The following is a 16,517-nucleotide window of genomic DNA, read 5'->3' as shown; positions in this document are numbered from 1 at the left end:
TACAAGGCATTATGTGATGCCTATTTCAAGATACAAATGATTGGGGTTCCTATGATGGGGGTGTGTGCGTCTGTGTGTGCGTGCGTTTGTTATTAGCTCTAGTTTGGACTTCCCTGTAGGTCTCTGTGTTGCCCGTGCTAATCATCACACACAAGGTGTATGTTCATCGGCCGTGTCATAAGCAGCTCTGGAACGAAATTTGCCTGCAAATGATTTTTTGTGTTTGTTGGAACCAACTCGGAGTACCAGATGGGTGACAATAGAACGTAGAGGCTCACTATTGTCTATAATACTCAATAAAATTATTAAAATTAGACATTTCATTCTTAATCTGATGTCTAAACAGCTAAACACTGCGTTGGCAGGGATCACCATGTAGGTCCCAGTACCATTTAGGCATTGTTGTAATAAGTTATAAGCATTTGTTCTGCCGTCATGTGTTAACGAGGCCATACGCGTCTGTTGGATTGTGAATGGAAACATAAAACACATTAGTTAATGTGCTACTGAGAATAATTCTAGCCAATAAGAGACCTTACGACTAATAATTTCACTTTATGAACTTGGTAAATATTGTATATAAATATACTGTTTGTATATTAATTGTCATATCGTGACAAACTATATGTCCAACACCGAGTGTAACCGGGACAAGGCCCGTAGAGAGTGCAGACAACATGTCTCCTCTTAAAGTTAGGTCACTCAAAACAAAAGGATAGAAGAAGAACGCAATGATTCACTTTTAAAAGGTGGGTTTTTGTTATGTGCGATGTCTTTGTTCTATGAATATACAGTTACACCGTAGCGAGTGCTGACATTCTGTTAGAGCAGGTGCATTTAGGCTGTTGGCAGGGATTTATTTTCACGCTGACAAAATGTCCTGGCAGACACAATCACTTCTCCGCCACCAACCAAGCCACACTCACACACCTATCACACCATCATCTACATTTGGTTTTTCATTTTGTTACATATTCACGAAAGAATCAGAGCCAAATGCCATTTTTCATCTGTAACGATATTTATATAGCTTCTCCAACCTACAACGACTACAGTATTATTCCTGTGATTGATTTCAACGTTTTCTAAATATTTTCACTGAGGATAGGAAATCCTTTTTTTGCCCTGCTCTCTATGGACTGAAACTTTTTGTAATGGGTCATTCATTCAGGTATTGCTTTTCCTTTCCAGCAGCTTCAAATGTTACTGCTTCAAAGTCATGATTACAGTTATGTGCATAATAAACATCCATTATAAAGTTACAAAAAGTTAGTATGTCCTAAGCTCCAACAAAAGATTCAGTAGGCAGAGTAAAAATAAAACAAGTATCCAGATCAATAACAATGAAACAACCACAGTTTGCATTGTTGTATCATGCGTTAATTTGCAGCATGTGTGGCTATTTTTGGAATACAACCCTTCCTTTCCAAAATCATCCTTATGTATATTCCCTCAAACAAATGAGAGTTTCTAGAAAAATACAATGAGAGTGAATATATACTGTACGTTGGGTCATTGATAAATGTGCAGCTCATTTGCAGAAGGTTTTAGTCAGTTGTGAGAGTAAACGTCGAGTTTTCTGTTGTGCATATAATGAGATGTCGGTGCAGGGCGTACTGGAGTCAAAGTACAGCTCTGATTGGCTGCAAAGCGAGAACACAGTGCTTCTGCGTTGGGTTGTCTGGCTGTTTAGCTGACAAAATGATGGGATATGTCTTCTTAATTGGCAGGATAAAAAGAGAAGGGTTTATTGCTGTCAAGATTGTTTACAGAGCAAATTTTTTTACAAATTGATTTCAAAGTACTGGGACAAACTCATACATAAACACTCCAAATATCAGTAAAAGCTCAAGGAATTAGACACATTCAAGTGTCCCTTTTACATTTGTTTTAGTGAGCCGCATAACAGTATCTTAATGGAGAACCAGCAGCCCAAGTCTACAGTAAATAGGGAGCAATTTGAATAATAAACACATAAAATGCTTGTAAAAGCGATAATATCTTATACAGACAAGGCTCCAACGACCAGAGTCGGCTTTTCTAGATGTCATGTTCAACTTTGATTTATGCTGCTTATTGACAATAGTGTAAGTGCAGATTGGTAAATAAAAACAGCAGCAAATCTTTGCCTTGAAAATAAAAATTGCCAAAACATTCTTTAATAATATGAATCTTGTGCTCTGAGAGTGGAAATAAATTTTTTCTTAGCTCTCTATTCATTCTTATTGCCTGAAGAACTGGCTCTTAAAACCATACATATAGCTCAGAAATGGACAATTTTGAAAATAAATTATGAATATAGCATTTCTATTGACGGATTGTACACCACAAGCACATTTTTATCGTAAATGTCAGTGGTCTTACTCAGGGTAAAAATACCTTCCATCATAAATAGTATGTATCTTAAAGATGTATGGAGTATGGAAGCAAACAGGCGACATATGACAGATGGGTGTGTCTTGTCCCATCTCTTAATCGGTAAACTGGCCATCAGTCCAATTTTTCAACAAAAGGTGGAAGTGTTCCCTCAAGGAGTAAAGAAAAAAGGAAATGGCAGAAAACCTAGAGGGAAAAAGAGATTACTAGACAATTTCTAGGAGAGGAAAAGAGTTGAGCACTATAGAGAAAGAGGAAAGGAAGTTGTGAAAGAGGGATGCATGGGGTAAGAGGCTGAAAGAACTTGACTGGGGGTTTAGGGAGTAAGTTTGGGAATGAACGGGGTGGGGGGGGGCAGAGTGAGAGATGGATTCAGAGGGAGGCCAACAAAGGAATGAAGGGTAGGACGTGCTGTGTGTGATTTAGAGAGTAGAGAGGTTTAGATGGGAAAAGAGGAGGAAGAGAGTAATGGGACGTTTAGGGAAAGGTGGGGAGGGAAGTGAAAGGTGAGAGAAGCATGTGAAGGGGAGAATAAGAGATTGTGGAATGAGGGAGACACTGGAGATTTAGCCAGGGGAAAGATGGGGAAAGAGTAGAATGAGAGAGTAGCTGGAGATTTAACGTATATATGGAAGAGAGAGAGGCAAAGAAGAGCATATTGTCCTTATCGGTCTGCTCCAGAAAGCCTGCTCCCTAATGGGGCCGGTGTGAAGGAGAAATGAGGACTAGGCCTGATGCTACCTGATTAGCCATCGACTCAAACACACATCAAAGGCGGGGAAGGAGTGCTGTGTGAGTGTGTGTGTGTGTGTGTGTGTGTGCGCAGTGGGCTGAAGGTGAGTCACCATCGCCTCATTCAGTGGGACCTCGAATAAAAATCACTCTCACTGTCCCCCCCCCACACACACACACACACACACAGACGCATGGCCATTTCCCTCAACCTTGAAAGGGAAAGCTGCTCTGAATAAGGAGATCCTCTGAATCGGGGTACGGAGGAGGACGAGGAGAGGGGAAGGCGAGGTAAATAGACAAAAAGGAGGTGGGAGGCGGGGTTACGGTGGAAAAGGGAGGAAGCGGGGAGGAGGAAGAGGAGGGGAGGGAGACATCAAAAAGAGTCATCTTGCTGCATATTAGCGAAATAATGAAATTTGCCTTTTAGCTAATGACATCTCGGGACAGCTCTGTTAGTTTTCACATAAATTACAGCGGGCCGAACTGCATCTCTCACTTGCTACCTCGGCACAAAGCCATGCACGCCGCACACACACACAAACACATACTTATGTGTGGACACAAGCAAAACACACACACACACACACACACACAGAGCGATCAGTGGCAGTGGCGACGGGTCGGTGTCCCTGTTTGAAATTCAACACTCTCAAAGACCTATATCCCTTTCCTTTTCCACACCCTGAATTCATTACTGTCACACACACTTACACACCTATAATCATATTCATCATACTCGCCGGAGCCTCGTCTATACCTCTCTCCCTAAATTTCTATCCAAGGGAGCCCCATGATGGCTGCTGATGACCTTCATTAGTCTCCCCCTTTCTCTTCCACGTTCTACCTACTCTATTCGTTTTTCACCTCTCTCACACTGCCTATGTTCACACACATTTGTGTTTTTGTTCTCTTTCTCTTATTTCGCTCTGTCAAACACATTCAAATGGGTTGTTTCATGTCGCTCTTTTTCACACATATTCTTTCTGTGCCTTTCCTGTTTCTCTTTTCTCTCTTACTCTTCTTCTTTTTTTCTCTTCTTTTTAAAAAAAATCCCATCAATCTTTTCTCATTACTCCCTCTCTCTGTTTCATTAGCATACAGAGTAAGAAGATGGCGCTGGGGGTAATCTGCGCGAGACGGCAGTGACAAAATGGAGGGCGTCATCAGAGGTCGCGGCGCTGTCATCAACCGCCAAAACCTTCCGCTGATGTCTGCCTGTCAGGCGCTCACACAAGCGCCTGCATTACATTTATTTGCAGCGCACAGGGGGAGAAAGAAGGGAACGTGTATCCGTAATCAGGTGTGACACATCACACTGCAATCTCACCTGACAGCCGCGTACACACACACGTACACACGCGCACACACCACACACACGTACACACGCGCGGCGTGGACCACCGCGACAGAAACCGACATTGACAGGTATCTGAGTAAATTGTGAAATGCACATAACAGCAGCTTTAATAAATACAGCTGCTTTGTTTTGTGTTTTTTCCCGTTGTTGAATGTATTAGGGTTTTAAAGGACGTAGACGTGGGTTCTGTGCAGAGGGAGACGGACTGTGATTTATTTTAAGCCCTTTTTTTTTTCAATCTTCAAGTGACACATCATTTACAGAGGGGTTTTTTATGGTCGGGAAATCTTTTGTGATCAACAATCTATCTTCCTTTAAATGCACATATTTACAAATGCTTTCCCATTGGCCCTGGAACACGCTTGCAGGTGCATAATAATGTACACTGTAGGTGTGGTATAACTCAATATTGGTCCTTATAGTTGGACAGAACTGTAGGCATCATATTATCATGACGTATTAAATGGCGAGCAAAAACTACTTTACTTTCTTCCTCAGTCTGGGGATTCTTGCTACTTTAGCTTTGATGTAAAGCATTAAAGTTAAACTCTGTAGCTGTTGCTGTATTATAGCCACTATGGCCACACATGACAATCATGGGATGATGGTACCCAACGTTAAAATATTGTGTTACAGTGGCAAGAGTACAAACAAGTCATTAAGTCAGCAAACTGCAATGTCACACACAGACAAATCTGTCTAAAGTTATGTAACATGAGCTACGTGCCATACCAGACCAAGTACACCAGGAAAAGTGTGACACTTTAAGATATGGTATGTTTTATTCTACTTTAAATTTGTAAGAGAAAGACAGTTATTTAATCTTTTAGAAGTTGAAGCCTTGCTTCAAACTTCGGGATTTTCAAAAACATTAAACAGGCCAACCTAAATGTAACATCAAATGTCAGTTATTCTTTTCTTTTTTTTTAACAAAGAACAAAACTGATCCATTCTCAGCAACGCACTACTATATCGTTTAAAGTTTTCCACGTGGGGTTATTTTCAGTATCAGCGTTTACTGCGGGTGGGTACCTGTATTACTGGTTTATGCCTTGTTGCTGCTGCTGCGAGATTTTCCCCAAAAATTCCCAAACAACAGCACTGTGAGCAAGTGATTGGTTGCATCTGTGTCTGAAGTTCAGCACTGCAGTAGTTAAACATAAGATTTTATTAAGCAGAGGAATACACAACTGACTCATTCCCAGTTTTACTGAAAAGGCAATCTATGCATACTTTACCTTTTTAACTGATCAAAGCCATCAGAAAGTTAGAGTAGGCAGAACAAACCGCTACATTTACCTTCTGGCCTTCACAGACTCTTTGATTTTCATTTACAAATCCTGACATGTTTTTTTCAATATTTCTTCCTCACCCAGAGAGATACTGCAATGCGATATTCAATTCAATTCAATTCAGTTTATTTGTATAGCCCAATTTCACAAATTACAAATTTGTCTCGGAGTGCTTTACAATCTGTACACATAGACATCCTCACATCGGACCAGGAAAACTCCCAAATAACCCTTCAGGGAGAAAAAAAAGAAACCTGGAGGAGAACAGAGGAGGATCCTCTCCTAGGATGGACAGATGCAATAGATGACAGATTTAGAGTTAAAATACAGACCTCCACGCTCCATCAGGCAGATGGCGGTAGGGAGGAGGAGTGGGCGGAGTCTCAACAGGACAGTCCATCAGGCAGATGTCCGATGACCCCATGAGACGAAAGTCAAAGGACTTCCGGAGAAAGCAGAGTGATTGAGATGAAAATTCATCCTTAAGGAGAAAAAGGAGATAGGTACTCAGTGCATCCTAAAATATCACTGATTCAGCCCTAACTATAAGCTCTGTCAAAGAAAGGTCTTAAGTCTACTCTTAAACGAGGTGACTGTGTCTGCCTCCCGGACTGAAATTGGAAGCTGGTTCCATAAAGGAGCTTGATAACTAAAGGCTCTGGCTTCTACTTTTTAAGACTCTAGGAACTACAAGTAGTCCCTTAAGATATGATGGAGCATCACCAATCAAGGCTTTGTAGGTTGTGATTCTTGATTTGCAGGAGTGATGTGATCTCTTTTCTTAGTTTTAGTGAGCACGAGCTGCAGCATTCTGGATCAACTGAGAGATTTATTAGAGCAGCCTGCTAATAAGGAGTTGCAGTAATCTGCATCTTTTTGATTTTTGAAATATTACGATGAAAGAAGACAAGTCCCGATCAAAGATGATTCTTTACAGTGGTGTTGGATGCCAGGGCAATGATCCACATCACCAGATAATTGATCTCTGAGGTGCTCAGGATTAAAATTACCTGAGTTTAACATCAAGAAGTTGCAGGTCATCCATGTTTTATGTCTTTAAGACATGCTTGAATTTTGAGTTGGTTGCTCTCCTCTGGTTTTAAATATAGTTGAGTGTCATCTGCATAACAATGAAAGTTTGGAGTGTTTCTAATATTGCCCAAAGGAAGCATGTATAAGGTAAATAAAATTGTCCAAGCACAGAACAACTCCGTGATTTGAGATCGATCTGATAAATAGGATTTAAACCAAATTAGTGCCGTGCCTGAAATGACAGCAGACCTAACACCATTTGTGTGTGTTGATCACTTGATGGCCACTTGCTTCTTGATTATGAATTGTACATTACCAATAGCTGGGCTCGCTTGACAAGCCAACTGTGTCTCAACAAAGTAAATCGCGTTGGGCTTAGAGAATAAAAGTGTTGGTGCAAAAATAAGATGGAAGAAAAGAGACGGAAGAGACACTGTAAAAGTGGGGGAATGGTTATAAGTAGCGGTAGCCGAGGAGAGAGAGAAATGGGAAACAAGAGGGGAAAGAGGACGAACAGAGGGGCATATGAACTCCCAGGAGGCAGCATTAAGTTGTATTGGTGTGTGAGCTTGTCACTAATAGTGTCCCTGCCACGGCTATGAGAGCTAGAAATACTTTGGTGCTAATAGACAGATTATGGAAAGAAACGAAGCATGTCCTGAAATCCTCTTAGCAAGACTTCACCTTTTTATTTATTTATTTCCTGCCATATTCCTTTCTTTCTCTCTCTCTCTTCCTCTCTCTACCTCGGTGGCCTTGGCATTGTCTCGTTGAGCGTGTTTCATGTTTTGTCTGACGCTTGGCGGGTCGTGTTGTCTCTCTCTCGCTCGCTCTCTATCTTTTTCTGTCTCACACGTTTTCAAAAGGCACTTTATTTATTGTCCCGGGGGAGCACTACATTATGCATTAACCTGTTCAATTATGCATTCATTTATGCAGCCGTTGCCTTATGTAAATGCACTTTATGATTAAACAAATTGTTTCGCTGTTTGGCCGTGTGTTCCCCACATTGAGTGTTTGCCAGTGACATCATGCAGCAATAGCAAGAGACTCCATGCCTGTAGTGTGTATGTGTGAGTCCTATTTGTGCCCTATTAAACTGGTGAAGGGGCCTCAGAGATTGCAAGAACACTTTGTGGGCTTCACAAACTGATACCGAACAGGGAAAAAGGCGAGGGTTGCCTCAGATGCTTGTTTTGATGCCCACTAATCCAGAAGGCCACTTACTGTCAGAGGCCGATATAAAAAAGGGCATTCTTTTGGATGCTGCTCAATCAAAGTATGTCAGCTGGTTTTGGTTTGTCTACACTCGCACTCTGTTAAAACCGAAGAGATTAATTATTATGATCCATTAAAACAAACACCTTGCTTCCAATGTGAATTTTTTTTTTTTACATGAAACTGTATTTGGAGTTTGCAGTCACCATCAACATTACGTCAGGATCATTCATTACTTTTGTTTTCTGCAATTGCAAGCACACCATAATCATAAAAATATGTCTTGAGTTGCTTAGCAGCACAAAGTTTGAATTTTCTTGGCTTCATTTTTATGAGAAAGCAAACAGTGAAATCACCATGGGTAGCTCAGCCTGCCAGTATTTCATGAGATCAACTAAGTGGATGTGTGCCAAATAATGTAGTTGTTAACCACAACAATGTCACTGTGTTAGAAACATGCACTCTTTTAAGAGTGTAGAGCCCTAAAACAACCACTAATTTTAAACAAATACCCATAATAGGCAGTGGTACAATGTCTGCAGGGGCCTTGGAAGTCTTCTGTTGACTAAAGACTAAGAGTTGCTCCAGACATCTTAATCACAGCTATATTTAGCCTCGCCCACTATCTGACAAGAGAAATGAGCAGCCATTTAAGACAGATGAACTGTGTCGGGATGGCAGGTAGACTCATCTAAGCCGCAGCCACACCTTTGATCTACTCCAGAATCTCACACTGGTTTCTATCTGATACAGGCTATCTGATTTCCACACGCCACTGACGAATGAGAAGTTCTGGAGGCGAGAAGATGAATGGAATATGCATTAAGACACCTTGACTATGCAGTTACTCTATTTTTCCGCCTTGCTTTCCACTTCTTCTTCTTTTTCCTCTCCATATGCAGCCTTTCCTCAATCATGCCGTTGTAACACTGACTGTAACCCCTCCTCCACCACTTCCTTCCTCTTTCTCTCTCTCTCGCTCTCTCTCTCTCTCTCTCTCTCTCTTCGCCTATACCTCTCTTTCCCTGAGTGTGCCTCGCTCTCGCTTCATCTCCCGTCTCTGCCGGGGTGTGAGTGAGTGATGGAGTTTTAGTGGACCCTGCAAGCGGTCCTGTTTTTTTTTTTTGTGTGTGCCACACATCAGAGGCACAGCATTAGCCCTCTGCATGCTTCGGGAGTTTGGCTTGGTAGAGCACCAGGCCCTAACTACCTCCCCTCCAGCGCGGGCCAGATAAACTACCTGAGCCACATTTGCTGTATACATGACATTAAGCCGATGTCCCACTGTTTGTATTTATATTCATTCACCTTTATAAGGACATATGTATGTTTTTATTCCATTCATTTTCTGAGTGTACCCCTGACACAGAATGAGTTCAAACGAGTGTATATTGGCTGTTTTGAAGGAAAGTGGGTCCCGATCTGCAGAATATACAGTAAATCTTCATTATCCAAACCTAAGAAAGACTGGCCACTCTGAATGTTTAAAGGAACAAGCATAATGAAAAGAATATGCACGGCAATGGGAAGTTATAGTCTGATACGGTTGTTCTTTAATTAAAAAAAAGCTACATGGGACTTGCATCTGAGAAGAAAGGGTAACGTTCATGTTGGTGTGTGTTTTACATATGTATTCACTGCCGTACAGTCTGTGTGTGTGTGTGTGAGTCGTGTGTTTGTGTGAGAAAGAGAAAACTTTCCAACCGCACGAAGCTCTTTGTGCAGTACTTGCAATTTCACGTACAGTAACTAAAATTAAAGCCGCTGTTATCATGTGGCTTCTATGCGGCGGTTTTTTTTCTGTAACTTTTCTGGCTGTGGACAAGAGGGCATTTATTCTTGCTCTCGAACTCTCGGTCGTTAAAACAAGCTGGAAGTGAGTGTCGGTCTGACGGAAGCAGGAGGGCACCGAGAGTCACTACGGCAGACAGAGAGCCTCGGGCGGTGCCACACACCGCCTCTCCGTGTGAGCGGTCCGTGAATGTACATCGTTCTATGTGTGAATACAGAACACATCTTTAAAGCTTGGGTTTTAATTATGCTGCTTTATTAAATAGTAATCATTGAAATGATGTATTGGCATAATTTATTACATTTCTAATGAAGGACAGAGACGTACACATTCCACACATCACGTTCCAGCTAATTCCTGGACATTACGTTTGGCTAATACACATTTGAAACAGCTCTCTGGTGGTGTTGCAACAGAATAATTTATCAAAACAAATGCTCTATTTTATGCTGTCCCTGAATTGAATGTGACCAGCACTAAAAGATGCACTACTTTGGCATGCAATATGCATGAAATTATGCTAATGCATAACGCGTGCATTAATTTATATGTACACATGGACATATGTGTAATTGTATTACTTAAATCTGGTAAGTGTAGACTGATATTCACAATATATAGAGATATAAAAGCAGACTCAGCCTTTTCTGATTATACTACTTACTTATAAAACTAGCACATATACATTCGAACTTCAGCAATCCAAAAGTTTTATATGAGTTGTGTGGTTTAAGAAGGCAGCAAAATCATTAAAACGTACAGCAATGCAAAAACATTCAGGAATTATGTGGATGTATTTGCTGCTGCATGATATTTTAACCCCTTAAACTTAAACATGAACTTCACAGAAAGATCGAGAATATGTCTGTGTTATTCTTTTGCTGTGAGAATCAATTAAGTATTGTTTAATATGCAATTATTCATGTGTAGTGCTCTTATAATTTTATGACACAATCAATCACCTCTTGCAAGATCTTTTGGCAATGAACCTCAAGGTAATTTAAATTTTCATATCTATGTCCTTTAATCAATCATTTAGGACTGATGCATCACACTTGTTTCATAATAATAGAAATATATATCTGAATAGCAGCTCAAATTATTTTCTCAGGAGACTTCAGTTCAAGTCAGAGGCTTTAGCTTTATGCTACTAAATGCTGCCAAAATGGATCTTTAGGGGTCCACACACTCTCCCCCACCCACCTGCACACACACACACACACACACACACACACATATAAATATATTACAAACATTCAGTATGCTGGGGACACCTCAGTAGTCACATGCGTGGCTATATATCTATGATAATGGATATGATGCTGATGATCAGAGCTATTTACTTTAAATGGGTCATTATCAGGGGAAGACTCTACCTTGGGATGGTGATGAGAGCTTTGACAGATATATTGCCGAGCGGGAATAGGTGGCGATGATGAGCCACAGAAGTGCGTTACTATTCGGGACTTTCATTCTCTCCCTGTGTCTTTACACCTCATCGTCGCTTCACCTCTTTGTCCTTTGGTTCAATTTCCGAATCACAAGTCAGGAGCAGTCAAGTGCTGCCATTCCGCCGCACAACGGCGTGTCTCGGAATACTAAAAGAAGACAGTGGAAATGTATTAGTTACACAAAGTCTGTGCTGTGTTTTTATTGAATTATGAAGAATTTATGACAGCAATTTGATCTGGTGTATCACTTTCAGCGAGGCTCTTGTTCTGCATGTTTAAGATATAGTGCAGCACTTGAGTATCTCTCTCTTTGGGGAGTTGGCAGGGAGCAAAGCATGCCGTGTGATGCTGCGCTCATCCCAATCACAGCGTTGAGTCTTCAAAGAAAATATGATGTCTCAAGTTCATATTTGACACGGTAATAATAAAACTACTTAAAACTATAAAGTCTCTCCCAATTCCCCCATTTTCATAAGCCAGTGTGTATCTCCCCATTTTAATTAGTAAGTGGCATTAATTTCTGCTGTTGCTTTTATCGCCAATCATTTACAAGCACAAGGATGATCATGTTAATATTACCGAATTATGGAATACATTCCCTAAGTTAATTAGGTTGTTCTTTTTAATTAGAATGTAATTATGTGAATTGGTCTCTTTTCAAGGGGAAGGACAGGCCATCAGACAGCACAGGCGGCGCAGTGTCAATGTGGCTGAGACTGTAGGCAACAGTGCCCTCTATGTGTCAAACTGATAACTGCATTATTGTTTCTGTATGCTGAAACTGGCCTTTTCTAGTCTTCTAGGAGGGTTTGTGTGTATGAGTACACACTGTGTGTGTTTGTGTGTGTGTGTGTCTGTCTGTGTGTGTCTGTGTGTATCCCTGTGTTCATGCTCAAGTTTAGATTTTGAATAAAGTCTGTGTTTGTGTCACAGGCCAAAATGAAAAAAAATTATATTCTTTGAAAAATGCTCAACGACAGAATTATTCATCAGCGAGTCACACGTTTATACTGGCATTGAACATTTTCGTGGCAATTACTAGGACATGCTTATGATGTGTTGAAATCTGCTCAAAGGTTTGGAATGACAATCAGCATTCCCATCAAACTGAAAACACTGTTTTGTGTGTGTGTGTGTGTGTGTGTGTGAGGGAGTGAGGCAAGATGACCTCTGAGTCTCACAGGTGTAAAAGGTTATTAAAAGTTATTTAAAGGATAGTTGAGCTTTAGACCATTGAGACCACTATGATCATGTGATCAACAATGTTTCTAAAAATGTTTTGGGGTTAATGACATAAAGAGGAGTTTTACATTCAATGTTTTAGGGCAGATTTTGTTCAAATTAATGTATTAAATTGTATCTAAATAAATAGAATGTCTGATCACAAGTGCGTGCCTGTCAGCGTAGCGGAGGCTTGGAGACAATATTTAGACTGCAATGAAGCCTTGTGGTAGTTCAGGCAGGCACAAAAGTCATTGTACAGTCATGTTCCATACACTGTTTCTCCACGACCTATCTCTCACAATAGGTGGTCCATATAACATTTGGCACTCATTCAGCCTGTGTTCAACTCGGCTGAGGTCGGTATCCTTGCTGCTACAGTACACTGCTGCCATCTCTCAGAAAACCACCCCAGCCTCCTCAGCTAATAGTTTCACGTGAACTCTGTGTTTCTTTAATGCGTGTTGACGTAGTTGTGTATCTCAGGCTCTGCCAGGGGGGTCTGTGAGCTCAGGGACAGTGTGTGTCAAGCTCGCTCTGGCATCCCATCAGCAGAGCCACTCCGCCAAACTGAAACACCTATTCTTTGCAGTAAATGGAAATATAATTAGAGCATTAAATGTGAAGTTTTAAATGAGAGGCTCTGATGTGGGCAGAATTGTGTTAGGATACAGTACTCACAGTCACAGTATTTCCACAAATCTGGCTACCACCATGAGTTTAGGTGTGTTGACAAGAAAAGGACTGAGTCATCAATGTTATCAACTGAAGATTGTTGCCTATTCATGCGTGGACATTATTCTGCACTAGTCTGTGTGTCTTTCTTCCTATGGATGTTTGCCCACGACTTACACACATCAACCTCCAACATAATCATTCAGTGCAGTCCCTCTCCCTCCATCACACTCGCACACAGCAGACATAGCAGGCCAGGTACACAGCCCTATCTCTAGGCCAATCCTTCACATGGGGTAAGGCAATTACAAACTCTGCATGTCACCCCACCATGCCACATACGTTACACAGAGACATCAATGCACACACTTTGAGACACACCTCTTCGTCTCGAACCACCCTGCACACGTTCTCACTATTTCATCTCTCTCTAGGTCCCTCTCCCTCCCTCTCTGCATGTCATTCTCTGTCACTCGCCTCGTGCAAAATTGCAGTGAGGCGAGCTGCCACAGTATTGAGGAATAGTGTCATATACTGGCAATTTCCTCCCTAGGTGTCAGGCATACTTTACCTTAATATGTCTGCAGCGACTCTTAATAAAACAGTCTTGTCTATATACATATCTCTACCGCAGCCCGGCCTGCGCCACACTGCACACGGCACTCAATAGCATGCTGTTAAATATTTACCTCCGCTGAATGTCAATGGAAGAGGAGTAGGTGGAGAGGAGGAGAGGAGACGGAGGAGAGAAATGGAAAAATGTGTCCCCGGTTGGTGTTTTAGCTGACTGGATCTGTTCCAGAGCAGTCTGGGAGAAATTCCATATCAGCCAGCGGAATGTTTTAGGATATCATGACGCCATATCAATGTAGTCTGCCTGCTTGAGTGGAAAAGAAAAAAGAGAAAAAGAGGGCGAGAATTGGAAATTGAAAACATAGTTGGGTATTTGTGACTCAGACAGGAAAGAGGAAGCATTTGGATACACAGACATGTACTGTGCCTGTCTGCCTCGTGTTCATAATCTTCAAGCCGTGCCCACTGTGTCAGACCGCAATGTACTGACAAGCCTTTGACTCAGAAATGAACAGAAGGTCCCCTGCAGAGCGTCTGGGCAAACTTTATCAACGCTAACCAAGACAGACTATTGTGGGTTAGGATTAAGCCATGCATTGCATGATTTCCTCTGGCATGCTTTGGGGATTTTATTGGTCCATTTCAAATTTTCAGATCTGTATTGTGTGTGTGTGTGTCTTCTCAGCTGCTACGGATATGGACATTTCTAGTACTGTAGGGCTGAGGAACAAAATGTTGTCATTTGACACTTGACCCTAACTTTCGACAGGCTCGGACTGGTCGTGGTGTACGGCTTCTTTTAGGTTGACTGTCTTGTTTAGATGCTTTCACATAGACAACTGATCAAAATGACGTGTTATCACTACACAGGTAGTGCTGGGTATGTGTCGTAGCTTTTAGAGCCACTGGTAAACTGAAATAATCCTGTTGTACATATTATAGCTAATATTATAGATGAACCATTCAAGTAGAGACACTGGCTAGCTACACATTTAAAGCTAACATCTGCTGTCAAACCCTGCAAACTTTGTTACTTAGCAGTCGTTTTCTTTTGAGCGAAAGTTAGAAAAGTATCTACCGGATGTTAGGCAGGTGATCCTGATAATAATAATCATGAGCTTGAAGGAAGGAAAGCTAACATCTCCTTCAAATGCAGATTCTCCAGCTCAGACTGGGAGGCAGAAATATTCTCAGCGAGGGGAAACAGGGAAAGAAGCAAGAAGAAAATGACGACTGGGTTTTTAATGACTTTCTGCACATTAGAATAATCTGTCATTTCAATTAGCGGGATTGTCATCTATGAGATGTCTCCCGCTGCATTCACACATAGACACACACCCACGCTTGTGCACGCACACACACACATATCGCACATACCTATACCTTGAGGTTGTCATCTGTACCCCTCATGGGAGAGAAGCAGGGTTGTCAAAGCAACCCCACCCCCCCACACACTCACCACCACCACCACGACACACACACCACCAACACCAACCAGCACCACAACTACACACACACACACCCTAAAAAACAAAGCAAGGTTTCAAGGGAAATTGCTTGACAGCAGCTTAAAAGCCAGTCAGGAATAACTTATCAGGCGAGGGCTGCCATCATGCCTCACGGGGTCATTTCATTACAATTACCTTACCCTCCTTAACTCAAAGAGAGTGAAGCAAGAGAATGAGTGAGAGAGAGAGGAGGTGGAGGGGGGAGGGGGCGAGGGTGTGCAGGTGGTAGTGGTGGTGGTGGTGATGATGGCAGGGAGGGGGTAAACTCTTCAAGAAAGATAGAAGCCGAAGTCTCAGAAAGTGCTTAACTTTTACTTTTCTTCTTTCTCACTCTCTGGTTTTTAAACTTGTCACAGTAATGAGCTTACATCTTCTTTTTTTGGGCTGCTCCCCACAATATACTGTATCTCATTGCTGTTTCCTCTCTCCTGCAGGTATTATGGAATGTTTCAAGCTATATGAAGAAAAAAATCTAACCGTCAACAGTTCATTTGTTTCCTTGTATTGTCTCCGTTTTTTAAGGTCAACATTTATATACAGTGGAACATATTTGACCCAAGACCTTATTTCCCTGGGGGGCTTTTGCTGTTGTGTGTGCAACAACAGGGATTTCAACCAGAGGACAAGAACTTGCCCTCATGTCCAGTGCAGTAACTGCATTAAACTTTTTTTGTTTATTGAGGATTACTTGACCCACTTTCAAGCTGTTATTGCTTCTATCTAATTATGTTTTCTAGGGTAAGGAAGCTTGTATTTCTTTTTCTTCTTTTTGTACCTCAAGGCAATTAAGTGGCTTCAAGAAAATAAGGCAGTATGGCATGTCGGGATGATGTTATGATTGCTAATTATCCTCTGATGCAGCTCTGAGAAATGCTCTGCGCTCTGGCTTTTGTCCGGCCGGCTTTGCCAGCACAGATAATATTTATGAAATGTAGACATTCTTGGGGCTAAGGCAGAGTCTTTATAATGGGAGACAGATGGGGTCTGCTTCGGATTAGGAACATCGACTCCCCTATCTGTGGGAACACCTTCAATCCACGTGTGTGTGCACTTAAATGTGTGCACACGTTTGGCTGAGCGCGTTTTGCATCTGTGTGTATGTGTACTTAAATGCTCGCTCATGTGTGCGTGTGTGTGAACGCAATTGTCTTTGACAGCCACAGTGTAGTTATTTTTTAATGCATTTCTGAGCTCTGATAACCATCACGTAGTCTGCCCATTCCAATAGCTTATATTTCTGACAGTGGAAATGGGAATAATTGTACAAAAAACGCTTCTCAGTAACAA

General features: G+C 41.6%; 1 protein-coding gene across 1 annotated transcript in view; it reads left to right on the top strand.

Moving 5' to 3' along the window:
- The window catches only part of LOC130206361 (myosin-9-like), a 98,288-nt gene extending 94,041 nt beyond the window's left edge, over window positions 1-4,247 (top strand). Inside the window, exon 27 of the mRNA XM_056434291.1 lies at window positions 4,206-4,247. Coding sequence (XP_056290266.1) covers window positions 4,206-4,237 — 32 coding nt within the window. The 3' untranslated portion in view covers window positions 4,238-4,247. The remainder of the gene's footprint in view (window positions 1-4,205) is intronic.
- Window positions 4,248-16,517: the final 12,270 nt, after the last annotated feature.

This window comes from Pseudoliparis swirei, chromosome 16, assembly GCF_029220125.1.
Source record: "Pseudoliparis swirei isolate HS2019 ecotype Mariana Trench chromosome 16, NWPU_hadal_v1, whole genome shotgun sequence".
Lineage (NCBI taxonomy): Eukaryota > Metazoa > Chordata > Actinopteri > Perciformes > Liparidae > Pseudoliparis > Pseudoliparis swirei.
This window is presented reverse-complemented; position numbering and strand designations above follow the sequence as displayed.